General features: G+C 62.4%; 1 protein-coding gene across 1 annotated transcript in view; it reads right to left on the bottom strand.

Moving 5' to 3' along the window:
- Nucleotides 1-1,205: 1,205 nt before the first annotated feature.
- The window catches only part of PTSG_11235 (tyrosine phosphatase), a 27,095-nt gene continuing 1,452 nt past the window's right edge, over nt 1,206-26,848 (bottom strand). Inside the window, exons 3-6 of the mRNA XM_004987677.1 lie at nt 10,144-26,589; nt 4,801-9,840; nt 4,476-4,518; nt 1,206-4,233 (exon numbers count right to left, since the gene is read on the bottom strand). Coding sequence (XP_004987734.1) covers nt 1,503-4,233; nt 4,476-4,518; nt 4,801-9,840; nt 10,144-26,589 — 24,260 coding nt within the window. The 3' untranslated portion in view covers nt 1,206-1,502. The remainder of the gene's footprint in view (nt 4,234-4,475; nt 4,519-4,800; nt 9,841-10,143; nt 26,590-26,848) is intronic.

Here is a 26,848-nt window from a genome sequence, read left to right on the forward strand (position 1 = left end):
CACACACACACACACACACACACACACACACACACACACACACACACACACACACAGTCTTTCTACCTCTCTCTCTCTCTCTCATGACACCCCTGATCCACTTGCGGCCGCTTGTGCCCTGTCATACCCCCCCCCCAATGCTGTCATGTCTTCCCTGCCGCTTCAACTCGTCGTCCTCACCAACGCCACCCCTTTTCACGACATCAACCCCCCCCCCTCCAAATCAACGTGCAGGTGCTGGTGTGTCTGCTGCTGTCGTGTCTGTTCTGGCTGTTGCCATGGCAGCCCTCTTCGCCTAAGCTTTGTTGCTGTGGGAACCTCAAGTGCCAGCAACAACACCACCACAACCAAGTACCAGGACCAGCACCCTTCCAAGTTCACTGCTGCGCCTGCGACATGTTCGTTTGTGGACACACCTCCACGTGTCCTCAACTCACTTGTTCGTGCATTGTTCATGCATCACTTCCCACCTCCAAGGTTGCTGCTGCGGTTGTTGCCACCCATCATCCATTGTCTTGCCACGTTCAATGGACCCACTCTCATCCCCCCCTTCTTGATCTTCCTTCTCCATTCTCACTCATGTTCATTCCTGGTGCGGTTGCCCAGAAAACCCTTGTCGCTTCTCGATATTTGTGTGTGTGTGTGTGTGTGTGTGTGTGTGTGTGTGTGTGTGTGTGTGTGTGTGTGTGTGTGTGCCGCTTGCTGGTTTTTGTTTTGTGACGCGGTTGGTGTTGACATCACCTGTTCCTGCATGCAACCGACCTTTACTTGTTTGGTTTCTTGCATTCGCATATTGTGCCTGTTATCAGCGGTGTGTGTACGTTTGTGTTTGGTGAAGAGGCAGAGACATGTTTGCCTGTGGCAGCCGTGGCCGTTGTGGTGTCTTCCCATCAGCCTTGCGTCTCAGCCTCCCTCCCACCTTTCATTAAACATATGCGCGCATGTCAGGTTGCACGGGCGTGCAAGCGCAAAACAAAGCTGCTCGTGTGTTGTGCTGGTGTGTTGTGTGGATGTGATTCGTCCAATACGCATGCTGGTGTGTTGTATGGATGTGATTCGTCCAATACGCAATGTCAACGACGTGCGTGATGCGTGAATGAGATGTTGTTTGGACAACAAGCACCCACCCCTTCATCATCGATACGCTATTGTCACCAGTAGTCTTCTTCACGTCCAATTCTAATGCACGCCCGCGAAAACGAGCTGACAGTCCTTCCGCCAATCTCCACGCTCTCTCACTCGCAAGCACACGTACAGGCCGACTATCGCTCAATCGACGGTTCAAGCACAACGCACAATCCAAGCCACCCACGTACTCGCCACCACACCATAACCACAACCACAAAAGAAAAAAGCCACACACACACACACACTCACACACACATGCATGCATACACGCACACGCACATACACATACATACACACATACAAACATACACACACACACATTCACACATACATACATACACACACTCACTATTCAAACTCCAATCTTCAAGCACTCAAATCTGTGCCAGGGCATGGATGAGGTATTCTGGATCAGCGGCCACGTCATCCGTCGGTGCACGTGTCACGGGCTGACCGCGCGCCATCGAAGCAGACACGTTGTGAAGGCCGCCTCCATCAACACCAGCGCCACCACCATCAACACCGACACCACCACCACCATGGGCGGTTGTGCCCACCTGCAGGAGCTGCGGGGCGTTGCTGCGGAAGTAGGCGAGCACGGCATCGTAGATGAAGCGGTACTGCGACAGCGTCTGCACGCTGCCAGCGCGGAACGTGCGCATGTACAGCACCGTCGCGTACACGTCCACGGCCCCCTGCATCTCAAGCTGCTGCATGCAGTTGTGCAGCGCAACAAACACGCCAGAGCGACCAACGCCCGCGCTGCAGTGCACGACCGCGGGGCCGTGCAGCCCAGCCGTGCGCTGCGTCTCCACAGCGCGTCGCACGTCAAGCACGCACTTGATGATGGCGGCAGCAGACTCTGGGACGTCGTGGTCCGGCCAGCTCGTCACGGCAAAGTGCCGAATCTCACGCGTCTCCCCAGCCTCCGGGTCGCGGACAGAGAATGTGCGCAGCTCGTAGCCGCCGTCGGCGTCCACCTGCCGCTGCACGTGCCGCACCTCAAACCGCCCAGCGTAGATGACGCCATCGCCACCGTGCTCGTTGTCGGTGCCACCCGGGCTGCCGTTGGCAGGCGCGTCTGGCCAGTACTTGTGGCACTTGATCTTGCCCTTCTCCACCTCGCGCGTGACCATCACCACCACACCTGCGCGCTGCTCCCACACCATGCGCCAAAAGTCCGCAATCGTGGCTGGGACGGGCGCCTGCGACACCACAAACGCCGGCGCGCGCTTCATGCTCGGCATGTAGTTGGCGTTGATGTAGTCGGAGCCGAGCTGGCCCGTGGCCTTGAGCAGCACGCGCGTGTCGTCCAGCGGTATCACGTTGCCGTACCTGTTCTTGCGCACGTTGTACGTCTGCGTGCCAACCTCCATGGCAAACGTGTGGTGGGCGCTCTCCTGCTGCAGGCGTTCAAACTCCACGTCCACAGCGCCCTTCTGCCGCATCTCGTGGAAGCGAACCTCCACATCGCGTGCGTCAATGCGCGTACCGCTCGCCTGTGTCCCGCGGAAGCGTACACCAGCCTGCGCCCGCACCCCATCCTGCTCCGCGGCCTCCATCACCTGTTTGCCCGTGACAACGCCGGCGATGCTGTCCGAACGCATGGCGCGTGTCGCCACCTGTATGCCGCCAAGGCCGTTGCCAAGCACACGCGGGGCGCGCAGGCCAAACGACCCGCGGGACGCACGCGCACTGCTGCTGTACTCGTTGGTGGCCGCGTTGTCGCTGCTGTTGCTGCTGCTGCTGCCATATGCATCAGGTTGTTGCTGCTGGGATGCATCCGCCACCATGGCGTCGGTGTTGGTGCTGGTCGTGTTGAGGCCGCCACCGTCATCTCCATCCAGCACCAGCGGCTTGTGGTGCAGCATGCTTGGCTCCTGCCCCTGCTGTGGCCAGGGCGCCATCGTCGTGTTGGAGGCGTTGCCGCCCTGCATGCCCGATGCAGAGGCGTTGTGCCCGTGTGCGCCGGCGAGGAACTGGTCTGCTCGCTCCTTGACGTAGTAGTCCCAGAAGCCGTGGTCCTCGCTCTCGTTCATGGCGCCACCAGCGCTGCCCCCAACCAGCATCACCCTGGACATGCCATTGCCTGGTGCGCCGCTGTGCCCCTGAAAGGTGCTCTCCATCAGCAGACCAGACGGGTGGCCGGCACCGCCACTGTTGTTGCTGCTGCTGTTCAACATCACGCCCTCCTCGCCAACAACCGGCAGTTCAAACAGGTTGCCGTTGTCCACAAACATGCTCGGTGGGCGCTTGCCACCACCTGTGCTGCCGCCATCACCGCCGTTGCCGTACAAGCGCGCCAGGTCGGTCATGCCAGACCGCTGGTTCTGACGCTGCAGCTGCACAACAATCACAATCACCAGCAACACCAGCAGCACGCCGGCGAGCGCAATGCCGGCAATCACGCCAGAGCCAAGCGCGTTTGCACTGCCGCTGGCTGACGTGTTGCCGCCACTGCCGCTGCCCCCGCCGCCGCTGTTCACGTCGTCCTCGTTCACCGCCAGTGTTGTGGACACGGTGTTGGACCGTTCCTGTGTCGGCGTGCCGTCGCTCAGCGTGGTGACGGCCTCGACAACAAACGTGTACTCCTCATTGGCCGGCAGCACGGATCCGTCGTCCGGTGCAAGAACCCACGTGCGCGTGGTGATGCCCTGTGGCACCTGCACGGCGCCCGCAATGCCGCACGCGCACGTGGCCGGGGCGATGCTTGCGTCGCAGTAGCACGCGCGGTAGCCGACCAGCGCACCGTTGGGCTGGCGCGGCGCCTGCCACGACACGTTGTACAGGCCGTCGTTCTGCCGCACCAGCGCCACGCCCGTCGGCGCAAACTGCGTGGTGCGCAGCGGGTAGAAGGCAGACGTGCCAACCTTGGCGTCGCTGCTGTCATATGCCCGCAGCTGGAACTCGTATGTCGTGTCTGGCAGCAGGCCGTCCAGTGTGTATGTGCTCACGCCAGCGGAGTAGCCTGCGTCGCCCTTGCCAAACACGCGGCACATGCACGCTGTTGCCGATGACGATGCCGTAGCCACGACCACCTCCTGGTCGTTACACAGCGCAGGCTCGCAGTTGAAGTTGCGTCGCGTCCACACCTCGTACCGCAGCCTGGCATCAAAACCAAACAAGAAGAAACCGACGAGGGATGGGTTGGTCAGTCAGGTGGTGTGGCATACTTGGTTGGTTGGTTGGTTGGCGGTGGTGGTGGTGGTTATGGTGGTGACACAGGTGTGTCAGTCCAACAGCGAGAGCAACGCGTGCATTACGTAGATGTTTGTGTAGCTTGTGTGTGTTGGTGTTGTGAGTGCGTTGTATTCGGTGTACGCATGTGTGTGTATTGTGTACTGTACCTGTTGCTGGCGCTGCGGCCGAGGTTGCGGCAATAGTCGGCATCTGCAGTGGTCACGCAAGAGATCAACGCGCAGTGTCAAGACAGCATATTTCTCCAGCAAGCATGTCAAACATCGACACAAATACGCACAACCAAACGCACGCACGTCTACACTTGTGCAAGGGTTCCTGCGATCGTGAAGCTCTGACGAACCCCATCACACACCGACACACACACACACACACATACACACACACAGACCCATCACACACACTCACACACACGCCCACACGCCCACACACACACACGCACACACATACCCATCACACCCACCCATCACACACCTGGGTAGTCGAGGCAGGGGTCTGGAACGGCCATGTTGAAGACAACGGCCGAGGCATCGGCGGGCGTGGTCTGGTCCAGGAACGGAAGCACATGCACGTTCACCTGGGTTGTCACCACGTCGCTGGCAGCTGCGCGCGGGTTGCTTGCGCTCACCGTCACGGTGTAGGTGCTGGTGCTAGTGGCGTCATACTGAAGGTCCTCGGCAATCACAATCGCCTCCCGGCCCTGCGCCACAATGCCCACGGAACCGCTGTCCAGTGTAAGCTTCACATTCCCACTCGTCGTCGTCGTCGTCGTCGTCGTCGTTGTAACCGCATCATCATCACCACCATCCCCCGCATCACCACCACCTGTCAGTAGCGTTGTCTGCAGCGAAATGGAAATGTCCGAGTTGAGCAGCGTGCCGTCGGCGTCTGTGACCGCGACACCAAAGAGCCCGGCGCCCGTCACGGGAATGGCCTCCGACACCTCCAGCGTGGCGCGCGCCTGCACGGCGGACACAACGGGCGCGTTGTCGTTTACATCCACAATGCTGACGGCGATGCTTGCGGTGGCTGACCGCGACGGCTGGCCCTTGTCTGTCACATACACGCGCAGCTGCATCGCGCTCATCTGCTCGTAGTCGAGTGCACTCACATACACGTCGCCCGTCGACGCGTCAATGCTGAATGGGCCGCTCACAGCGGACAGCGTGTCCACGCCCGTGATGAGCGCAAACACAAGGTCGCCGTTGTTGCCCTCGTCATTGTCCACAGCAGCAAGCGTGCGTACGACCATGCCCGGCGCCTGGTCCTCGGACAGCACGAGGTCGGCAATGCTTGCAGGCACAAACGCGGGCGTCACATCATTCACGTCCAGAACAGTCAGCTGCACGGTTGCGCGCGCGCCCAGCGGCTGGCTGCCGCCGTCAAGCACCTCCACGACCAGCTCGTATTGAGCCGTTGTCTCGCGGTCCAGCGGGGACGTGAGTGTGATGGCGCCGCTGCTGGAGACACTAACACCGGCACCGCCACTGCTCACCAGAGCAAACGTCAGCGCGGCGTTGGCGCCCTCGTCTGCGTCTGTCGCCGCCAGCAGCAGCACCTCGCTTCCCACCGACACGTCCTCCTGCACAGACACCTGGTAGGTGGCCCTTGTGGCGTCAAAGCTTGCGCCGGCGGTGGTGCTGGCCGCAAACATGGGGGCGTTGTCGTTCTCGTCACCAACAGCCACGCGCACGACCAAGTCCTGGCTGCGTGCTTGGTCGGTTCCCGTCGCGCCGTCCACAGCAAACACCACAAGCGTGTACGCGGTGACCGCCTCGCGATCCACATTGCCAGACACCGCCAGCCGCCCGCTGGTCTCGCCAATGGTAAACGGAATCGTGGCTTCAGAGCCAGCCTGCGTTGCGCCCGTGCCAGCCCGGGTCAGCGTGCTGCGCGCGTAGTCGAGGAAGTACGACACCTGGCCGTTGGCGCCGGCGTCGCTGTCCGTCGCAACAATGGTGGTCACCAGCGTGCCGGCATCCGCGTTCTCCCGGACGGAAACATCCAGCGGCGACGGCGGCAGCAGCGGCGCGTTGTCATTCACATCGGCAATGGTGATGACAACAGACGCAAACCCCGTGCGATCGCCGTCATCCCGTGCAGAGACGGTCACCTGGTACGACCCGGCAGACTCGCGATCCAGGCTGCCCGCAACGACAACCAGGCCCGACGCCTCGTCAATGTCAAAGGGGCTCAGCCCGCCGTCGTCCAGCGCATAGCGGATGGCCACGTTGGAGGCATCTGCATCGCTCGCGCTCACACGCACCACGGGCGTGCCCACGCTTGCCGCCTCGCTCACCGTCGCCACGTATGTGTCCGCGAGGAACACGGGGTCCCTGTCGTTGATGTCCTGAATGTCCACGACAACAACAGCGGTGGTGGTCATGGGTGCTCCCGCACCGCTGCCGGCACCGCCCGCGACCACATCAGTCACCTCCACAGTCACGTTGAACTGTGTCAGCTGCTCGTGGTCAAACGAAGGCGTCACAAACACGTCGCCGTTGGTAAACACCTGCACATACTGCGCAAACGGCGTTGGGGCGAGCGAGAACACCATGGCGTCGCCATCACCGTCCGTGGCGGTGAGCCTGACTGCACGCAGCGGCACCACCGCCCCCGTTGTGCCGCGTCGCTCATCAACCTCAACGCGGTACACGGCCTGGTCAAACTGCGGCGCGTTGTCGTTAACGTTGCCAACGGTCACGGTCACCGTTGCATTGGTGGACAGCTGTGGGGAGCCCTGATCCAAGGCCAGCACCGTCAGCGCGTACTCTGCTTGCACCTCGCGATCCAGCGGCTGCAGCGTCGTGACGACGCCCGACACCGGGTTGACGCTGAACAGATCAGCGCGCCCGCCCACGAGCATAAATGATACGAGCTCGTTCACGCCAGAGTCGGCATCGGTCACCTGCACGCGCCCGACGACGGCACCAACACCCTCGTTCTCCGCCACGCTCATGGCGTAGCTGCCGCCCTCCGTGAACACGGGCGCGTTGTCGTTGGTGTCCAGCACGGTAATGGTGACCGTGGTCGCGTCCATCTGTGTTGGATCGTCGTACGTGTTTGTGTTGTCCACCTCCACTGTCAGCTGGTACAGCGTCGTTGTCTCAAAGTCGAGTGGAGCCGCGAGCGTGATCGCGCCCGTGCTCGGCTCAATCGCAAACACGCTCTGCGCAGCCGTGAAGCGGAAGAACAGCTCGGCGTTGGCGCCATCATCCTCGTCAACGGCCACCACGTGTGTGATGTTGCTGCCAACTGCCACATCCTCCCGCACCTCAAGCAGCACGTCGCGTGTCACAATGACGGGCGCGTTGTCGTTGATGTCCTCCACCGTGATGGTCAGGGTCACTGTCGTGCACAGGCCGGCGCACGCCACACCGGCATCAGACGCCGTTGTTGTGGCTGCTGTTGTTGTCTGCACAGGTGTTGTGACGCCAGTGGTGCTTGGCGTGGCCACGGTGCTTGCGGTTGTTGCCGTGGTCGCAACTACGGGTGTCGTGGTTGGTGTTGTGGAAGATGCAGCTGTTCCATTCACCATCATGCGCGTTGAGCTGTCCGCGGTGGAGATGTTATTGTTGCTTGTCGTCGTGGCGGTAGCAATAGCAGTAGCTGTGGTGGTGGTGGTGGTGGTGCCGACGACAGGGGTGCTGCCTGGGGCAATGGTGGTCGTTGCTGTTGTGTCCGCCTTGACGGCGCAGGCTCCACCTTGCAGAGCGCAGCGGTCAGATGGACACGTGTTCACGTCAAACGCAAAGCAAGGCACCGGCTCGCCCTGCTCCAGACACAGCCCGCCCGCAAGCGGCGTTGCCATGAACACGCAATCATCGGGGCACGTATCGTTTGTCGGGTACTCCCTGCAGGGCAGCCGCTGGCCAATGTGGCGGCATCGATTGCTGAGGGCAGGGTCTGTCTCACATCCATATGCGGTGCAGTTGCTCTCAAACAGCAGCTCACACGGGGCGGGCTCGCTGGCGTTGAAGCACACAGACGACGCACCAGCAAACACGCACGCAGCCACGGCCTCACATTCGCTGGCCGTGACAAACCTGGAGCACACGTCATTGGCGACAGGGGTTGTTGTTGTTGTTGTTGTTGTTGTTGTTGTTGTTGTTGTTGTTGCTGCTGTGGCTGTGGCTGTTGTTGCTGTTGCGGAAGCAGTTGTTGCTGCTGTGGTTGTGGCTGTTGTTGTTGGTTGCTGAACGGTGTCATTGCCTGCAACGATGGTGGTTGCAGTCGCAGTCGCAGTCGTGGTGGAAGTGGAATTGAGGACATCACGACGGCGTCGGTTGCCACCATCACTTCCGCCATCATCGGCGGTGACGCGAACAACAATCTCACCCGTCTCCTCCCTGTCAATGGTCTGCGTCGCAATGACCACGCCTGTTGTGGCGTTGACGGCAACCAGGCCAGGGTGCGAGGAGTAGCTGATAAAGTACCGCAGGGCACCCAAGTCAGCGCCGTCAGGATCCGACGCAGCAAGGCGTGCAATGACAGCACCAGGCGCGTTGTTCTCGGGGAGCGATGCCTGCACGCTCGGCTGCGCAAACACAGGCGGGCTGTCGTTGATGTTCTCCACCTCAATGCGGATCACATATGTCCCCGACGTGAACGCGCCGTCCGTGGCCACCGCCTGCACGACAACGGCGGATGCTTCCTCGTAGTCCAGGTCGCGTGCCAGCGCCACCATCCCGCTCATCGCGTCCATGGTCACAAACGTCGGCTCCTCAGCATTGGCTGCGGCCGCCGTGTTCTCGTTGCCCGCGTGTTCCGTCTGCACGTTGAGAATGGCAAAGGCGAGCGTGCTTGTTTCGTCGGCGTCTGTGGCAGCAATGCGGCCCACAACCGTGCCGTTGGCTGCACCTTCCCGCAGCTGCACAACAGTTGGGTTGGAGGCCACATCCAGTACGGGCGCGTTGTCGTTCTCGTCCGTCACCGTGACCACCACAGCGACAGTGGACGTCCGTGCACTCGGCAGCCCGCCGTCCGAGACAACCGCCTGCAGATACACCACGGCCACCGCTTCGCGGTCGAGTGCCTGCACCAGCTGGACAACGCCACTCACGGGGTCCACAACAAAGTGCTGGCTCCACTCTCCTTGTGCAAGGCTGAACGTGAGCTGCGTTGGAGTTGCGGGCCTGTCCGCATCGGTCGCCGCCAGCGTGATGAGATCAACGCCTGCCGTGTTCTCGGCAACGGTTGCGCTGTAGCCGCCCTGCACAAACGCGGGCGCGTTGTCGTTCACGTCGTCAACAATGACATGCACGCTGGCTGTGGAGTTGAGCCCGTCCTCATCCGTCGCCACAACAACAAACCGGTACGCCTGCACCGTCTCGCGATCCAGCGCAATGCTAACCTTGATCTCGCCAGTAACAGCGTCAATCTCAAACGGCAACACAGTCGGCACCATCGTTGTGCTGGTAGTGCTCGTCGTGGCGGTGGTTGTGGTTATGGTTGTGGTTGTTGTTTTGGTGGTGGCTGACGAGGTGGTCGTGGAGGCTGGTTGAGTTGTGCTCGCTGTTGTGAAGGTCACAACATCTGTAATCGTCGCGTTTGCGTGCATTGTTGTCGCGTTGCTGGATGCAGTCGTGGCACTTGTTGAGCTGATTGTCATGTTGCCATTGTCAGTCGCATCCACCGTGCTTGTCGTTGTGGTTGTGGTGGTTGTGGTTGTGGTGGTTGTTGTTGTTGTTGTTGTTGTTGTTGTTGTTGTTGTTGTTGTTGTTGTTGTTGTTGTTGTCGTGGTTGTGGCCGCGACGCTGGCGGCAGTGGACGAGCTCGTTGGCACACCAGCACTTGCGGTCGTGGACAAATTGTCACCATTGCCGTTGTCGTTGCTTGCGAGCACAGCGACAATGGAGTAGGTGACGGTGGCGCCGATGTCACGCTCGCGTGCTACCACCTGCAAGACAACCGTGCCAGTAGACGCATCCTCGCTTACGTGGCCCTCATACAGCACCTGATCAAACTGTGGCGCGTTGTCGTTGACGTCCTGTACACGCACCAGCATGTCAAACGTTGTCTGCAGCTGCTGCTCCACACCACGGTCCGTCGCCACAATCGTCAGCGCATACCTGTCGCGCGTCTCGCGGTCAAGCGGTTTCAGCACACGCAGGCGCCCGCTCAGCGCATCCAGTGCAAACGTATCGTTGTGGGTGGAGCGCAGGGCATACGTCACGTCGCTGTTTCTGCCCTCGTCCGCGTCTGTGGCCGTGACCACAATCAGCGTGCTGCCTGCAAGCACGTTCTCCGGTACGTCCAGCTCGCTGGGCAGCTCCGCAGCAAACTCGGGGGCGTTGTCGTTGCTGTCCTGCACATTGACGGTGAAGGATGCTTCCGTGAACTGGTCGAGCGAGGTTGTTGCCGCGTTGGCGACGCGGACCACAAACGTATGGCTGCGTGCCGACTCGTAGTCCAGCGCTCCCTGCAGCGTCACGCGTCCGCTGTCCCTGTCGATGGCAAACAGGTCATCGCTGCTGTCTTGCAGCCAGAATACAACGTCGGTGTCGACAATGTCCACGTCGTCGGCCGTGACGGTGAGGATGAGCGACTCAGGGGCGAGCGCCTCGCTCACGGAGGCGGTGCGCACGGCGTTGGTCACATAGGGCGGGTTGTCGTTGACGTCACCAATGGTGATGGTGACACCAACGAGGCGTGTGAGCTCCTCCACACCACCGTCCACCGCCACCACCGTCAGCTCGTATGCGGCCTGCGTCTCGCGATCCAGCGGTCGCGCAACAGAGATCACCCCGCTGCTCGCGTCAATCTCAAACGCGCCCACCACCGCACTGCCGGTGCTGTTGGTGGTGCCGGCACCAAGCAGCGTGTACGTGATGCGGGCGTTGTCCGCCAGGTCAGCGTCTGTCGCACGCACGCGCACCACCTGTGCGCCGAGCGCAGCGCTTTCCAGCACGCTGGCCGTGTACGCTTCCTCGTCAAACACAGGTGCGTTGTCGTTCTCGTCCGTCACCGTCACAGTGATGGTGACGTCTGTGAAGAGCTGCTGCTCTGTGCCAAGATCGCGTGCGCGAACAACAAGCGCATATGTGTCCACGACCTCCCGGTCAAGCCGGCCCGCGGTGAAGAGGGTGCCGCCCTCGAGTTTGAATTTCCCGGCAGCATTACCGCCAACCAAGAGGTACTCCACTTGGCCGCCGGCGCCCGTGTCTGGGTCCTGTGCGAGCACGCTGCCAATGCGCGTGTCCACTTCTGCGCCCTCACTCACCTCAAACGCGTACGGTGCGCCCACAAACGCCGGATGCTCGTCGTTGTCGTCTGTGAGCGTTATCAGAACCGTGGCCACGGCACTTGGCTGAGCGCCGAGCGCGCCAGCCGGGTTGCTTGCAAGCACGATGATGTTGAGAATGGGTGCCGTTTCAAAGTCGAGGTTGTTCGGGTACAGCGTGCCGGAGGCGTCGATGCGAACGGCGCTGTTCATGTTACCACCGGCAATCTCAAACTCAACCTGTGCGTTGACACCCTGATCGGCGTCCTCCACCACGAGCGCAACAATGGGCTCAGTCGTGCTCTGCGTCTCCACAACCGTCACCACGTACTCGCGTGGCGTGAACTGAGGCACGTTGTCGTTGACATCTGTGATGGCCACCACCAGCTGAGCCGTCGTGGTGAGTCGGTCGGCAACGTCGGCTGCCATGTCATACACAAGCACGGTGACGGCGACCTCTGCTGCGGTTTCGTGATCAAACCACTGCACGTCGCCGCCAGCATCTCCAGTCGCCACGCGGACAGCGCCCGTCACAGCATCCACCTCAAATGCGTGCGACCACGTCTCGTTGGCAGCCAGCCCAAACCGCACGTCGTTGTTGGGTGCGGTGGCGTCGCCGTCCGTGGCCGTCAGCGTCACCACGTGCACGCCACTGACGGCATCCTCCGGCAGGGTTGCGCGAATGGGGCCTTGCTGCTGCGACGGCGTGTTGGTGAAGATGGGGGCGTGATCGTTCACGTCAAGCAGCGTGAGCTCAACACGGGCGGTGGCGCTCAGCCGCTGCTCACTGCCGTTGTCCGTTGCGCGCACCACAAGCACGTACGACTCACGGGTCTCACGGTCCAGCGGCCGCGATGCAAACACCTCGCCGCTGCTGCCGTCAATCACAAACAGGCCGCCCTCGTCCTCGTCCAGCGTGTACGTCAGCTGCGCGTTGAGGCCGGCGTCGTCGTCGCTCGCAGCCACTACAACCACGGGCGTGTCGGCAGCAATGTCTTCGCGCACGTCTTGCGTGTACACGCTCTTCTCAAACACGGGGGCGTGGTCATTGACATCGGTCACATGCACGACAAGGGTGGCGGTTGTGGCCTGGCGCGCGTCGGGATCGGCGGCCCGGTCCTCCGCCACCACCGTCACCTCGTAGGTGTCCGTTGTTTCCCGATCAAGGTCAGACACCAGCAGGCGCACCTCGCCCGTGAACGTGTTCACAAAAAAGACGGACGTGGCCGTGGTCTGGAACAGGCGCACAACACCGTTGAGCCCTTCGTCGGGGTCGTGGGTGACAATCGTCGTCACCAGCGCCCCAGCCTGCGCATCCTCGCGCACGTGCGCAACAAACGGCTCTGGGGCCGTGAACGAGGGTGCATTGTCGTTGATGTCTGCAAGCATCACGTGCAGGCGGGCTGTGCCGCGTAGTGCAGGGAATGAGGGCGTGGATGGCAACGTCACATCATTGCTACCACCACTTCCACCATCACTACTGCTGTCTGTCGCCACCAGCGTCAGTGTAAAGTTGGAGCCGAGGGTCTCGCGATCAAGCGCCGTGCTGATGCTCAGCCGCGCCGTGGTCGTTGTGCTGTCACTCCTGTCGGGGCTCACGTCCACCACCTCAAAGGTGAAGTGCTCTGCCCCCACGCCTTCAACGCTGAACGTCACCGCCGCGTTGGTGCCAAGGTCCGCGTCGTTCACAGTGACCTGCAGCAGCACCACCTCGCCCCCGGCGGACGTGGCGGCATACTCCTCCTCCTCCGTCACAGCAATGCTGTACGCTGGTGCGTCAAACGTGGGGGCGTTGTCGTTGACATCCGTCACCAGCAGCACGACGGCCTGCGTGTCGTTGAGACCGCCGATATCGCTTGCGGCCACCAGTAGGACATACTCGTTCTGCTCTTCGCGGTCCAGCGTCGCACCGGCGGCCAGTCGAATCACACCGTCGCTCCCGCACGCGAACAGGTCGAGTGAGTTGCCGTCACCAGCGACAGCAGCGTAGGTGACGACGCTGTTCTCTTCAGCATCTGCGTCTGTGGCAATCACGCGGCCCACGACGTCGCCACCAGCGGCGGCCTCGGACACGTTGAACACAACAAACTCGCCATGCGAAAACACGGGCGCGTTGTCGTTGACATCCAGCAAGGCAATGCTGATGGTGGTGCGGGCTGAGCGCCGCTGGTCGACACTGGCGGCGTTGTCTGTGGCCACTACATCAAACACGTACAGCTCCTGCTGTTCGCGATCAAGTGCACCAGCGACCGTCACCTCGCCGCTCACCGCATCCACAGCAAACGGTACCTGCAGACTGCCACTGGCTGTGGCGATGGTGTAGGTGATGCGGGCGTTGTCATCGATGTCGCCGTCTGTTGCCGCAACCGTCACCAGGAGCGTGCCCAGCGCAGCGTCCTCACGCACATCCGCACTGTACTCCGCCTGCACCTGCGGCGTGTTGTCGTTGACGTCATCAATCAAGACAGTCACGGACGCAGAGTCTGTAAACAGGAAGCGCGTTGCGTCAGGGTCGCGCGCGGTGATGGTGAACGTGTACGCGTCCTTTGTCTCCCTGTCAAACTCGGCGGTGGCGAAGATCTCACCGGTGCTCCCGTTGACCCAGAACAGCGCCTCGTCGCCACTGCCAGACAGGCTGTATGCGATGATGGCGTTGGCGTCGCTGTCTCGGTCCTGTGCCACAACAGCGCCGACGCGCGTCCACGCAGGCATGCCCTCTGCCACAGTCAGCGTGTAGGTGGCGTTGGCAAACTCGGGCTGGTTGTCGTTCTGGTCAAACAACGTAATCACGGCGGTGGTGGTCCCCTGCAGGCCGCCACCGTCCTCCGCCACAATCGTCAGCGTGATGACGGGCAGCACCTCGCGGTCCAATGCCGTCGTTGGCCGCACGTCACCCGTGGCGCTGTCAATGGCAAAGTTGCTACTGCCGGCGCCGTCGCGAATGCTGTACACAATGCCGGCGGTGCCGTTGGCGCCGAGGTCACGGTCGCTCGCACGCGCCGTCAGCACCGTCGAGCCAAAGTTGAAGTTCTCGATGATGGTTGCTTCGTACCTCTCGCGCTCAAAGACGGGCGCGTTGTCGTTCACGTCCACCACGCGCACCAGCACCGTGGCCACAGCACGCCGCCCACCAGGGTCCGATGCAGACACCGTGAGCGCATACGCGTCCTCCTCCTCCCTGTCCAGCACGGCGTTGGTGCTCAGCCAGCCGGTTGTTGGGTCGATGGTGAAGGTGGTGCCGGAGGTGAGGATCCGGTACGCAACCGTGTCGCCATCCGCGTCGCGCGCAACAATACGATGCACGCGCGTGCCAATGGGCTCACCCTCCCGCACACTCACCTCAATCGTGTCTGCGTCAAAGACGGGGTCGTTGTCGTTGGTGTTCTGCACCGTGACCACCACCACGAGCTGGGCCGCGAGCGTGGCCGGGCTGCCGCCATCGCGCGCCTCAACCGTCACGTTGATCTGCGTCGTCTCCTCAAAGTTGAGCGCCTGCGTCAGCTGCACCACACCCGTGTCTGCGTCCACGCGCACCGCGCTGTTGCCGCCGGGGTGCGTGGTGCTCACCAGCGAATACGTGACTGCGGCGTTGCTGCCCTCGTCCGCGTCCGTTGCCGTGAACACGCCGACCGTCGTGACACCGGCCACGTTCTCCGCAACCATGCGGCGCTCAACGCCGCTGGCAAAGCGGGGCGCGTTGTCGTTCACGTCCGATACCGTCACCACGGCCGTGGCGGTGGCCACGTTGCCACCAGCATCCACAGCCCGCACTGTGAGGCGGTGCACGGCGTGCTGCTCGCGGTCCAGCCAACGCGCCAGGCCCAGAACACCAGTGGTGGCGTTCAGCACAAACGCTTCCGCCGTACCAGTGCTGCTGCCCGTGATGCTGAATGTGGCCGAGTCGTTCTCGTCCGCGTCTGTCACGCGCAGCTGCAAGACGACCACGTCACCGGACATTGCGCCTCCATCACCACCTGCAGCTGCTGCTGCAGCGGCGCTCGTCTCAGGGACGGTGGCTGTGAGGGAGGATGGCACAAACGACGGACTGCTGTCGTTCTCATCTGTGACCGCGACCGTGACCGTGGCGTCAGTGAACAGCGCAGGGCTGCCACCATCGGTTGCACGGACGACGAGTGTGAACAATGCCTGCGCCTCGCGGTCAACCGCGCCCCGCACGCGCACCTCACCGCTCGCGCTGTCGATTGCAAACACGCCGCTCGTGTCGGCCGTGCTGTCAGCACCACTGACCGCCACCAGCGCGTACGTCACATCGGCGTTGGTGCCCTCGTCAGCGTCCGTCACTTGCGCCGTGAACACGAGCGTGCCGACGGCGCTGTTCTCCACGACAGCGTAGGCGGAGTCCAGACCCACAAACACGGGCGCGTTGTCGTTCTCATCCTCCACCACGATCACAATGTCCAGGGTGGACGAGGGGACAGCACCGCTGGGGGCCGGCGCACTTGCGGGGTTGCTTGCCTCAATGGTCAGCGTGACGCTGCGGTCTGCACTGGGCCGCCCCGTAAACGCTCCAGCCGGCAGCACGCCGCCAATCGTCACTTCCCCGCTCTCGGTGTCAATGGCAAAGAAGCCAGCATCGTTGCCTGCGACGATGCTGTAGGCGATGGCGGCGTTTTCGCCAGCGTCCGCGTCCGTGGCTGTCACGCCACCAACGCGCGTGCCCGTGCCTGCAAGCTCGCTCACCGTGAAGCGCGCACCGTCCTGCGTCACAAAGGCGGGCGAGTTGTCGTTGACATCGCCCACGGTGACCGTAAACGTGGCCACGTCGGAGCGTGGTGGCTGGCCCGCGTCCTGTGCACGCACCGTGAACGTGTGCTCAGCCTGCGTCTCCCTGTCAAATGCCGTCGCAAGCGTGATCACGCCCGTGTGCGCATCAACAGCGAGAAACCGCTGGGCACCCACAAAGGCAAACGTCACGTCACCGTTTGGCCCAACGTCGGCGTCCGTGGCGTTGAGAACGGCAATGCGCGCGCCCACCAGCGTGTCCTCGGAGATGGTGAGTGCGCTTGGTGCGCCGATGAGAAGCGGGTTGTTGTCGTTCTTATCATCCACGGCCACTGTCACCGTCACGTTGGTGGACAGCGGGTTGCGCACAGCGCTGTCTGTCGCGGTGACCACAACGCTGTACACGGGCACCGCCTCCCTGTCCAGCACCACACGCGTGGTGATCTGGCCCGTCTCAGCGTCAATCGCAAACTCGCTTGCGTGTGTGGCCAGCGAGAAGCGCACAGCCTGCGTGCCATCCTCGTCTGCGTCCTGTGCCGCCACGCGCACAACGGCCGTGTCGACGGCCGCATTTTCCAGAACAGAGGCAGCGTATGCCGTCTGCGAGAACGCGGGCGCGTTGTCGTTCACATCATCAACGGTGATGCGCACAGTGAGTGCCACGCGGTTTGTGGGCTGTGGTGGCGGGAATGACGGTGACGCGGGCGTACCCTCTGCCAGGGCGAGCGTCGTTGCATCCGCCACCTCCAGGGTCAGCGTGTATGTGACAAACGTCTCGTAGTCCAGTGGCTTTGCCACAGACAGCCTACCAGACGTGGCGTTGATGGCAAACGCACCGTCCAAGTTGCCGCCCACAATCGCGTAGCGTACAGCGCCGTTGGTGTTGGTGTTGGTGTTGGTGTTGGTGCTGGTGCTGGTGGTGCTGTCGCTGGCGTGGTACTCGTCTGCGTCTGTCGCCACATATGTAAACACCTCGCTGCCCACCGCTGCGCTCTCCGCAATGCGGAAGCTGGTGGCCGCCTGTGACGCCGCTGTGAGCATGGGCGCGTTGTCGTTGACGTCCAGTACCGTCACCAGCACCGTCGCGGTGACCGTGTTCTGCATGGCACCGTCGACGTTGTCTGTGGCGACAACCTCAAAGCTGTACGCTGCCTTGGACTCGCGATCAAGCGGCGCAGTTGTGGTGATGACGCCAGCTGGCGAAACGGCAAAGACAGAAGCATCCGTGCCAGCAAGCGCCAGAGCAACCCGCGCGTTGTTGCCGCTGTCTGCATCGCTCACCTCAACGCTCAGCACGCTCGTTGCTGTGGTGGCCGCCTCGCTCACCGCAGCGGTGAACGTGCCAGAGATAGGCAGGTTGTCAAACACGGGAGCGTTGTCGTTGGCGTCGGTCAGGGTCACTGTGACACGTGCGGGCAGCAGCGTCATGCGGGGTGCAGGCATGTGCCCGTCGCTTGCCGTCACCTCAAGCACGTACGTGCGCACGTCCTGCTCGTAGTCCAGAGCTGTCAGCGTCGTGATGACGCCCGTGCTGGCGTTGATGGCAAACACGGAGCTCACACTCACGCCGTTCACTTCCGAGTCTGCGAGCACGTACGACACGTGCGTGTTGGCTGCGCTGTCTGCATCTGTGGCCATCACACTGGCAACAGCGGTGCCGACATCAGCGTTCTCAACAAGCGTTGCCTGCACATCCGTGTCCACAAACACGGGGTTGTTGTCGTTGATGTCAACCACATTCACCGTCACCACTGCCGTCGTCTCGCGGCCATCTGGGTTGCTGGCAACAACAACAAGTGTGTGTGTCTGGTGCATCTCAAAGTCCAGCGCGCCCACGGGCGTCACCTCGCCAGTGAATCGGCCAATCGTAAAGGCGAGTGGCTCTGGCGCGGAGACCTCATTGGCAGCTCGCAGCGTGTACTCCACCTGTGCGTTTGTGCCCACGTCTTCGTCCGTGCTGGAGACACGCAACACAACGTCGGCTGTGGTGGCGTTCTCAAACACCGACACTTGCATGGGCAGGTCAACAAACACGGGGGCGTTGTCGTTGACATCAAGCACCGTGAGCACAATGGTTGCGTCCGTGGACAGCTGCACGGGTGCGCCGCTGTCACGCGCGCGCACCACGAGCGTGTGTGTCTCCGCGGTCTCGCGATCAAGCTGTCCGCCCGTCAGCCGCACTTCGCCCGTGGTCGCATCCACGGAAAACAGGGGCGCGGTGGCATTGATGAGCGAGTACGTGACGCGGGCGTTTGCGCCGGCGTCGGCATCACTCGCAGCAACCGTGCCCAGCAGCGTGTTGGGTGCCGCATCCTCGGATACAGACCACGCGTAGTAGGCGTTGCTGGTGAACACGGGCGCGTTGTCGTTGACATCGCCCACCACCACGGGCACAGCCACCGTGGCCGTGAGGGGCGGCTCGCCGTTGTCTGCCGCCTGCACCGTCAGGTTGTATGCAGCATCGGTTTCACGATCCAGAGGGCCCGTGGTCCGCACGACACCAGTTGCCGCGTCAATTGCAAACAGGCCCGCGGCGTTTCCGCCCACAATAGAGTACGACACGCGGTTGAACCCGGCCGTGATGTCCGCATCGGTGGCAAACGGCGCGGCCGCAACCTTGCCTGCAGGCAAATTCTCCGCGACCACCTGCGCGCCGACATCGGCGTTGAAGACGGGCGCCTCGTCGTTGGCGTCCACCAGCGATACGACCACCAGCACGTCCGCAGTCTTGGGCTGCGGTGTGCCTTGGTCCGACGCGCGCATCGTAAGCGTGTAGGAAACAACGCTCTCAAAGTCCAGGCGCCGCGCAACAGACACGACACCCGTGGTAGGGTCCACGGCAAAGTCGCTGTTGGTGTTGCCGGCCACAATAGCATACGCCACGGTGCCGTTGCCGCCCAGGTCAGCGTCACGGGCTGCCACCTGCACGCCAATGGGCGTGCCTGGCGCCGCGTCCTCCAGCACTATAACAGATGTAAAGTCGCCATGCGCATACACGGGGGCGTTGTCGTTGATGTCCAGGACATGCAGCGTCACGGTGACGCTGGTCACCAGCGGCGTGGCGCTCACGTCTGCTGCCGTCACCTGCACCTGGTACGTGTCCTGTGTCTCGCGGTCAAGTGCACGGCGCGTGTACATGGCACCCGTGGTCGCGTTGATGCGCAGGACATCCGTGTCGCCGCCTGCAAGCGCATACACAATGCGGGCGTTGTCGCCAATATCCGCGCTGGTGGCACGCACCGTGCCCACAAACTGCACGGCGTTGTCGTTGTTGTTCGCTGCACCGGTCACGCCAGCGGTGCTACCGTCCGCCTCCGCCACGGTGAAAGCGTAGCTCTGCTGCTCAAACACGGGCGGGTTGTCGTTGATGTCCGTGATGTGCACAGTGACGTTGACAGCGGAGGACGGGCCAGTCGCGTCGTTCAGGTTGGCAGCCACCACCGCCAGCACATACCCGTTTGGTGCCGCCTCGCGATCAAGGCTGGCGGTCGTGGTGATGGCCCCACTAGTGCCGTTGATGGCAAACCGGCCATCAAATGTGTCTGCAAGCGTATACACCACCACTGCGTTGTCGCCCGCGTCGATATCGGTCGCCTGCACCGTCACCACGTGCTCGCCAGCAGGGCGGTTCTCAACCAGGTTGATGGGGCCGTACGCCGGCTGTGCAAAGCGCGGGGCGTTGTCGTTGATGTCCGTGCTCACCACGCGAACGGTGAAGGACGTGGACAGCTGCTGCGGTGTGGTGCCGACGTCGCTCGCCACCACACGTGCCGCGTACACCTCCCGCTGTTCCCTGTCCGTGCTGGCAATGTACAGCACGCCGTCGACAATCGAGAACATGCTTGCCTGTGCATACGCTGTGTCGATCCTCAGCGTCGGCTGTGCGTTGGGCGCGCTGTCTGCGTCTGTCACGTTCACGGCAGTCAAAGCAGTGCGCACGCCTGCTTCCTCCTGCACGGTAAACGACAGCTCCGTGCCGTCCGCAACGGCATTGCCACCGTCCACCGTCACGACAGGTGCGTTGTCGTTTTCGTCGACAACGTCCAGCACCAGCCTGCGCTGCGCCATGCGTGCTGCAGCTGCGTCCACGCCAGTCCCGCTCGCGCCGCCATCGCTGACAGACACGACAACGGTGACCTCCGTGTGGGTCTCGTAGTCCAGGGGCGCAAGCAGGGTCAGCTCGCCCGTGGCCGCGTTGAGCGACAGCGACGACGCAAGCTCAGCCGGCTGCACGGAAACAATGGCAAAGGCGAGGGTGGTCGCCTCGTCAGCGTCTCGCGCAATGAACGCTGTCACGGTGCGGGGCGTGTTGCCGTTCTCGTTCACAGACACGCGCGCCGGCGGTGCGGCAGTGTCAAACACGGGGTCATTGTCGTTGACATCCAGCACGTTCACCACCACGGTTGTGGTCGCCACCTGCCTGTCATCTGCGTTGCTAGCTTGGTCCGTGGCCACGACAACAAACGTGTATGCGCCCACATCCTCGCGGTCCAGGGCGCTGCTGACGGAAATCACGCCCGTCTGCGCATCAATGACAAACGGCAGCAAGGCGGCTGTGTTGTCGATGGCAAAGGCAACGGCGCCGTTGTCGCCAGCATCGGCGTCAGGTGCATACACGCGACCAGCGGCGGCTGGTGCCGACGTATTCTCAGACACGTTGAATACGTAGCCAACAGCACCATCAGTGGCACTGCCATCGGCGTCAACAAACACGGGCGCGTTGTCGTTCTCGTCCAGGATGGCGACGGTGATGTTGAAGTCGACGCTGCGGGGTGACGGAGACCCAGCATCGCTGACGCGCACCAGCAAGCGGTACTCGGCATACGTCTCGCTGTCCACCGCCGACTGCACCACCAGCACGCCCGAGGCCGGCTCAAGGAAGAACGGGTTTGCACCACTGCCATCGGGCGCCAGCATCGTCCACGTCTCGCCGCCATCACCTCCCATGCTAACGCTGCTGTTGGATGCCGCTGTATTGGTGCGCGGCTTTGCGGCTACCGATACGAGCGTAAAGGTGAGCGCAGCGTTGTCGCCGCTGTCTGCATCTGTGGCTGCAAAGTTGTACAGCTGCTGCACGGGAACAACGCCCTCCGACACCTCCAGGCGCGCACCGGGCGGCATGTTGGTGATGACCGGCGTGTTGTCGTTGACATCGGTGACTGTGACGTCCACCCGCGCGGAGGAAATGAGGGGCGAGTTGCCGCTGAAGGCAAGCACGCGGAACGAGTATGATGGCGTCTGCTCAAAGTCCAGTGGTGCCGCGAGCGTCACCTCGCCCGTGGTGGCGTTGATGGCAAACGGGTTGTGAGAGCCTGTAATGTAGAGGTCATACGTGAGTGGGTCGTTGATACCCGTGTCCGGGTCGCTTGCTGCGACGGTCACCAGCACCGTGCCCACGACAGCATCCTCAGCCACGGTGTGCGCGTACACGCCCTGCTGAAAGCGGGGTGCGTTGTCGTCGACGTCGCCAACCTCAACCGTGACGTTGAGCGTCGCCGTGGCCTGGCGCACGCCCTGGTCTGTCGCCGTCACCATCAGGTTGTGCACAGCAACAGCCTCGTGGTCCAGCCCTGGGCCGCGGGGCGCGACCGTGATGTTGCTTGCATACACCGTGACGGGCTCGGCAATGCCAGGTACGGCAACAACCACCACACGAGCAGGGGTAAGTGCAAACGCGCCGGCATCGTTGCCCGTGGCGAACGCAAACGCAATCTCACCCTCGCTGCCGACGTCGCCGTCCACCGCATACACGGTACCGACAACGGATCCCAGCGCCGCGTCCTCAAGCACATGCTGCGTGGTGGCGGATATGGGGCCCGCCTCTGCCGGTCCGTCATCACCGGACACAAACACGGGCACAAACTTGTTGGTGGCGACCACGACCACGTCCAGCACGGCGCTGCCGGTCAGCTCGGGTGCAGCTGTGTTGGCGGCAACAAGCGACAGGCGAACCGTCATGGCCCCGCGCACGGCCTCCGGCAGCGGACCAACAAACACCACGTCAAACACGTTCTCTGTTGCGGTCGTCGTCGTGTTGACTGCAAACGCGCCGGCAAGGGCGCTCTCCACCGTCGATGATGGCGATGGTGGCGATGGGGCTGTGATGGCAACGGATGTGATGCGGTTGACAAGCGACACATCGCCGTCAACAACACTGACACGGGCCAGGGCGACTGGGCCCTCCTGCACGTCCGAGATGGTCACCGTGTACGTGCTCTGCTCAAAGCGCGGGGCAACGTCGTTGGCGTCCGTGACAAACACGCGCACATGTGCGGTGGAGGATCGGCTGCTGGCACCGCCGTCCCGCGCAGTCACTGACAGCATGTATGTCGCCTGCGCGTCCGTCTCCAAGTCGATGCTGCTGGTGCGGGTGGTGATCACACCCGTGGCCGCATCAATCGCAAAGAGCGCGCGCGAGGCCACATCAAGCTCATACTGCACTCGCGCATTGTCGCCGGCGTCCGCGTCCGTGGCGGTGACGGTGGCCACCACCACGCCCTGCTCGCCCTCCGCAATCGTGGCGTTGTACTGCGCAAACTCAAACACGGGCGTGTTGTCGTTGATGTCGGCGATGGTCACCTGCATGGTGTGTGTGGATGCCAGGTCACTTCCCGGGTTGTATGCGGTCACCACGACGTCGCCCGTGATGGCCTGTGCAGCCAGGGCCTCGCGGTCAATGTCAGCAGCAACGGCAAGCGCCCCCGTCGTTGGCGACAGGGTGAAGAAGCGCGCAAACGCTCCGCCAGTGATGTTGTAGCGGACAGCAGAGGCCGGCGTGTTGGCCTGGTCGGCGTCCGTCGCCACAAGCTCTTGCACGACCGTGCCGACAGCGGTGTGCTCAGCCACGTCCAGGCGCGCCGGTGGCGGTCCCGTAAACACGGGGGCATTGTCGTTGATGTCCGCAATGGTGACGGCGACCGTGACATCAGCAGCGGCAAGCCCGTCTGATGCCGTCACCGTCACAGTCACGGCATCGCCATCCGTCTCCCTGTCGAGCGGACGTGCAAGCACAAGGGAAGCGTCGCCCGTGTCACCGTCCTGCACCACCGCAAACATTGTCGGCTCGCTCACGGTGTATGTGAGGGTGGAGAAGGCGGGCGTTGTGTCGGCATCGGAGAAGCCAAGCGAGGCAACCACGACAGTGCTGGCAGGCAGCTCCTCCTGCACCGTCGCCGCCAGGGATGACTGGAGCACGCGCGGTGGCTCGTCGTTGACGTCAACTACTGCAATCGTCACCGTGTGCTGCACCGTGTTCACGTCATTGGTGCTGGTACTGGTGGAAGCAGGGCGATCGCGCACTTGCACGCGAAGGGAGTGTGTCTGCTTCGCCTCGTAGTTGAGCGGTGCCACCAGCGTCACCTCGCCTGTGCGCGCGTCCACGGCAAACGCATCGCTGTCGCTAAAGTCCGACAGGAGCGCAAAGGAGAGGTTGGCGTTGGGCGGCGTATCTGTATCGACGGCAACCACGCGCGTCACCAGCGTGCCAACCGGCGTGTCCTCGCTCACGTTCACAGCGGCGCGCGGTGCAGTGACGGTGGGCACCACGTCGTTCACGTCGGCGATTGTGATGGTGAGCAGCGTGGTGGTGTTGACGCCGTGGAACGGATCCTCAACAACGATCGTCACCTGCAGCGACGTCACGGCCTCGCGGTCAATGCTCTGCACGAGCGACACGACGCCCGTCGCACGGTCAACCGCCAGCAGCGATTCTGCCGTTGTGGTGGCATCGCCGTTCGCCAGGTAGAAGCGTGGCGCGGTCGTGGTGGTGTCGGCGTCCGTGGTGGCGATGGTGGTGAGCACGGTGCCGGGTGCGTCTGCCTCGGAGACGGTCAGGGCAACGCGGTCCATTGCAGCAACAGCCGCGTTGTCGTCCACGTCACCAACTGTCACCGTGATGTTGAGCGATGCCGTCTGCGCAGGTGTGCCCAGGTCACTTGCCAGCACGATGAGCGTGTAAGCAGCGGTTGCCTCGCGGTCGAGTGGCGACGTCACTGTCACCGCGCCCGTCGTCGCGTCCACGTCAAACGCCGCGTCCGCGCTTGGTGTGCTGTCTGCAGAGACGAGCGAGTACTGCACCAGGTTGCTGGGCGACGTGTTGTCGGCGTCGGCAGCGCTGACGGTGGTGAGCAGGGTGGGCACGGCCACGTCCTCGGCCACGGCGAGCGACAACGCGGTGCCCTCGCGGAAGACGGGGGCGTTGTCGTTCGTGTCGCGCACGACAACAAACACCTTCGTGGACGAGGTGCGGCTGTTGGCACCGGCGCGGTCGCGGGCAAAGACGTCAAAGTTAAACAGCTGCTGCGATGCCGTGTCCTCCGCATCAAACGTGCGCATGGCTGTGATGGCGCCCGTGGACGCGTCAATGGCGAAGGTCTGCAGTGCGGCGGCGTCACCCACGATGGAGTAGTCGATCACGCCGTTGCTGTTCGCGTCATCGTCCACAGCTTGCACCGTCAGCACGTGTGCGCCCACGGGCTGCCCTTCGTCCACCTCGACAATGTACATGCTGGACTCAAACTGCGGCGTGTTGTCGTTGACATCGAGCACGCTGATGACCACTTGCATGCGGTCAGTCTGGCCCGTGGCTGTGTCCGTGGCAATGAGCGTGGCGACATACGTGCTCTGCGTCTCCCTGTCGAGGGGCGTGGCCGTGGAGATGGCGCCCGTGTCAGCATTGACGCTGAAGAGGGCTGAGGACACGCCTTGGATGGTAAAGGCCACGGCCGCATTGCCCCCGCTGACACCGCTTGTGTCCAGGCGCACGTTGCTTGCGGGCAACACAAGCGTGCCTGCACTGGCGTTCTCTTCCACGGTCGCGTTGACGCGCATGTCCAAGAGCATGTCCTTGGTATTGTCGAGCACGGTGAGGGACCAGGTGCGCAGCACAGTTGCGTTTGCATCCAGCAGCTGCAGCGTTGCTGTCTCGTCGCCCTCAACCACGGCATCGGCAACAGCCGTGATGCTCACGGCAAACGACGACGACGACGACGACGACGACGGTGTCAGGTGCACCTCCAGCACAGCTGCTGTTGCTGTTGCAACGGCAGGGAGGATGTCGCCCCGATCGCCAAAGTAGAGGTCGGTGCTAGTCTCAGCAATGGGGGTGAGCGCCACGTCCTCAAGCGTGCCGTCCGAGGAGAGGGAGACGGAGCCGGCCGTCACCACTGCCAGCTGCTGCGGGCTGCACTGCACAGCTGCAACCGCGTGCGTGATGGCAGACACCTCGCTCACGTCCACAAACGCATTCACGTCAGCGTCAAACTGGTACTCGATTGCAGCCAGCCGCTCCACAGACACAAACAGCCCAAGAGGCTGCTGTTGCTGTTGTTGCTGTTGTTGCTGCTGTTGTTGGGCCATTGGTGAGCCCACGGTGAAGAGGAGGGCGTGCACAGCCACTTTGTTTTCCGTGTCGAGAGCAATGGATTGGGTGTGGCCCACATGCATGGGTGCGGCAGTGGCCGTCGTGGCTGCAGCCGTGATGGCGGTGTGGGCGTTGAGAAGACGGAAGATGGCCACGGTGCTGCCTTGATCGGCAACAAGCGCAACTGTCAGGTCGCAGTCACCGGCAATGCTGGATGACGGCTGGCAGACAGCAGACACAGACTCTGCACCAGAGGTGGCGAGCGTGAGCATGGGCGCAAAGGTGCCGTCAGCCTGCATGCGCCACACGCTGCTTGGCGTGTCGAACGACGCCTGCTGCGAGTCGTACTTGTTTGCGAGCACAACCAGGACGTGATCCTGGTCATCGACAGCGCTGTTGGCGGGGACGTGGACGGCGGTGACGTCTGTCGCGCCCTGCGTCGCCAACTCCTGCACCTGCACGTATGCACCGAGCGTGGCGTTGAAGCGGAGCACGGGCGAGGCCAAGTTGGTGTTGCCGCTGTTGTCCTGCGAGTTGGAGAATATGAGCGTCGTCGCATCGCCCCGCTGCGCAAACGCACATGCGGATGCGCCCACCGTGGACACGCGCTGCAACAGCACAAACTGCTGCGTAGTCGTGTCCCACGCGTACACGTTCGATTTGGTCGCAAAGTCGTTGCCTGTTCGCGTGTTGGCGATAGCGAGATGCTCAACGCCACCCACGCGCGCGCGACACAAACCAGCGGGCTTGTCGGAGACGACAAGCGTCTGCACCAGCTCAAGCGTCGTGGCGTCGTACACGTTCACGGAACCTGTGCCCACGCCTTGCTCGGAGACAATGTGCAGTTGCGTGCCCGGCTCTGGCCACGAGCACACCACGCTTGCCGGGCTCCTTGCCGTGTTCACCGATCTCAGTGGCACAACCGCAAAGTTTGAAGCTAACGATAAGAATGAAGTGAACAGTTGAGGACGGGTGAGTCAATTTGGTTGTGTGTGTGTGTGGGTGTGTGGGTGTGTGATTGTGTGTGTGTGTGTGTGTGTGTGGGACACAACAGACGGTTTGCAGGTCCCATGTTTCCTTTTTGTTCATGTGTGTTTGCGTCCGGAGTCCGTGTATAGGGGGTTTGTTTATTTTTTTTATTTTTTTTTGTGTTTGTATTGTATTTTATACATTTGAATTTGGATTTCTTCTCTTTC

This window comes from Salpingoeca rosetta (genome assembly GCF_000188695.1).
Source record: "Salpingoeca rosetta unplaced genomic scaffold supercont1.42, whole genome shotgun sequence".
Taxonomy (NCBI): Eukaryota; class Choanoflagellata; order Craspedida; family Salpingoecidae; genus Salpingoeca; species Salpingoeca rosetta.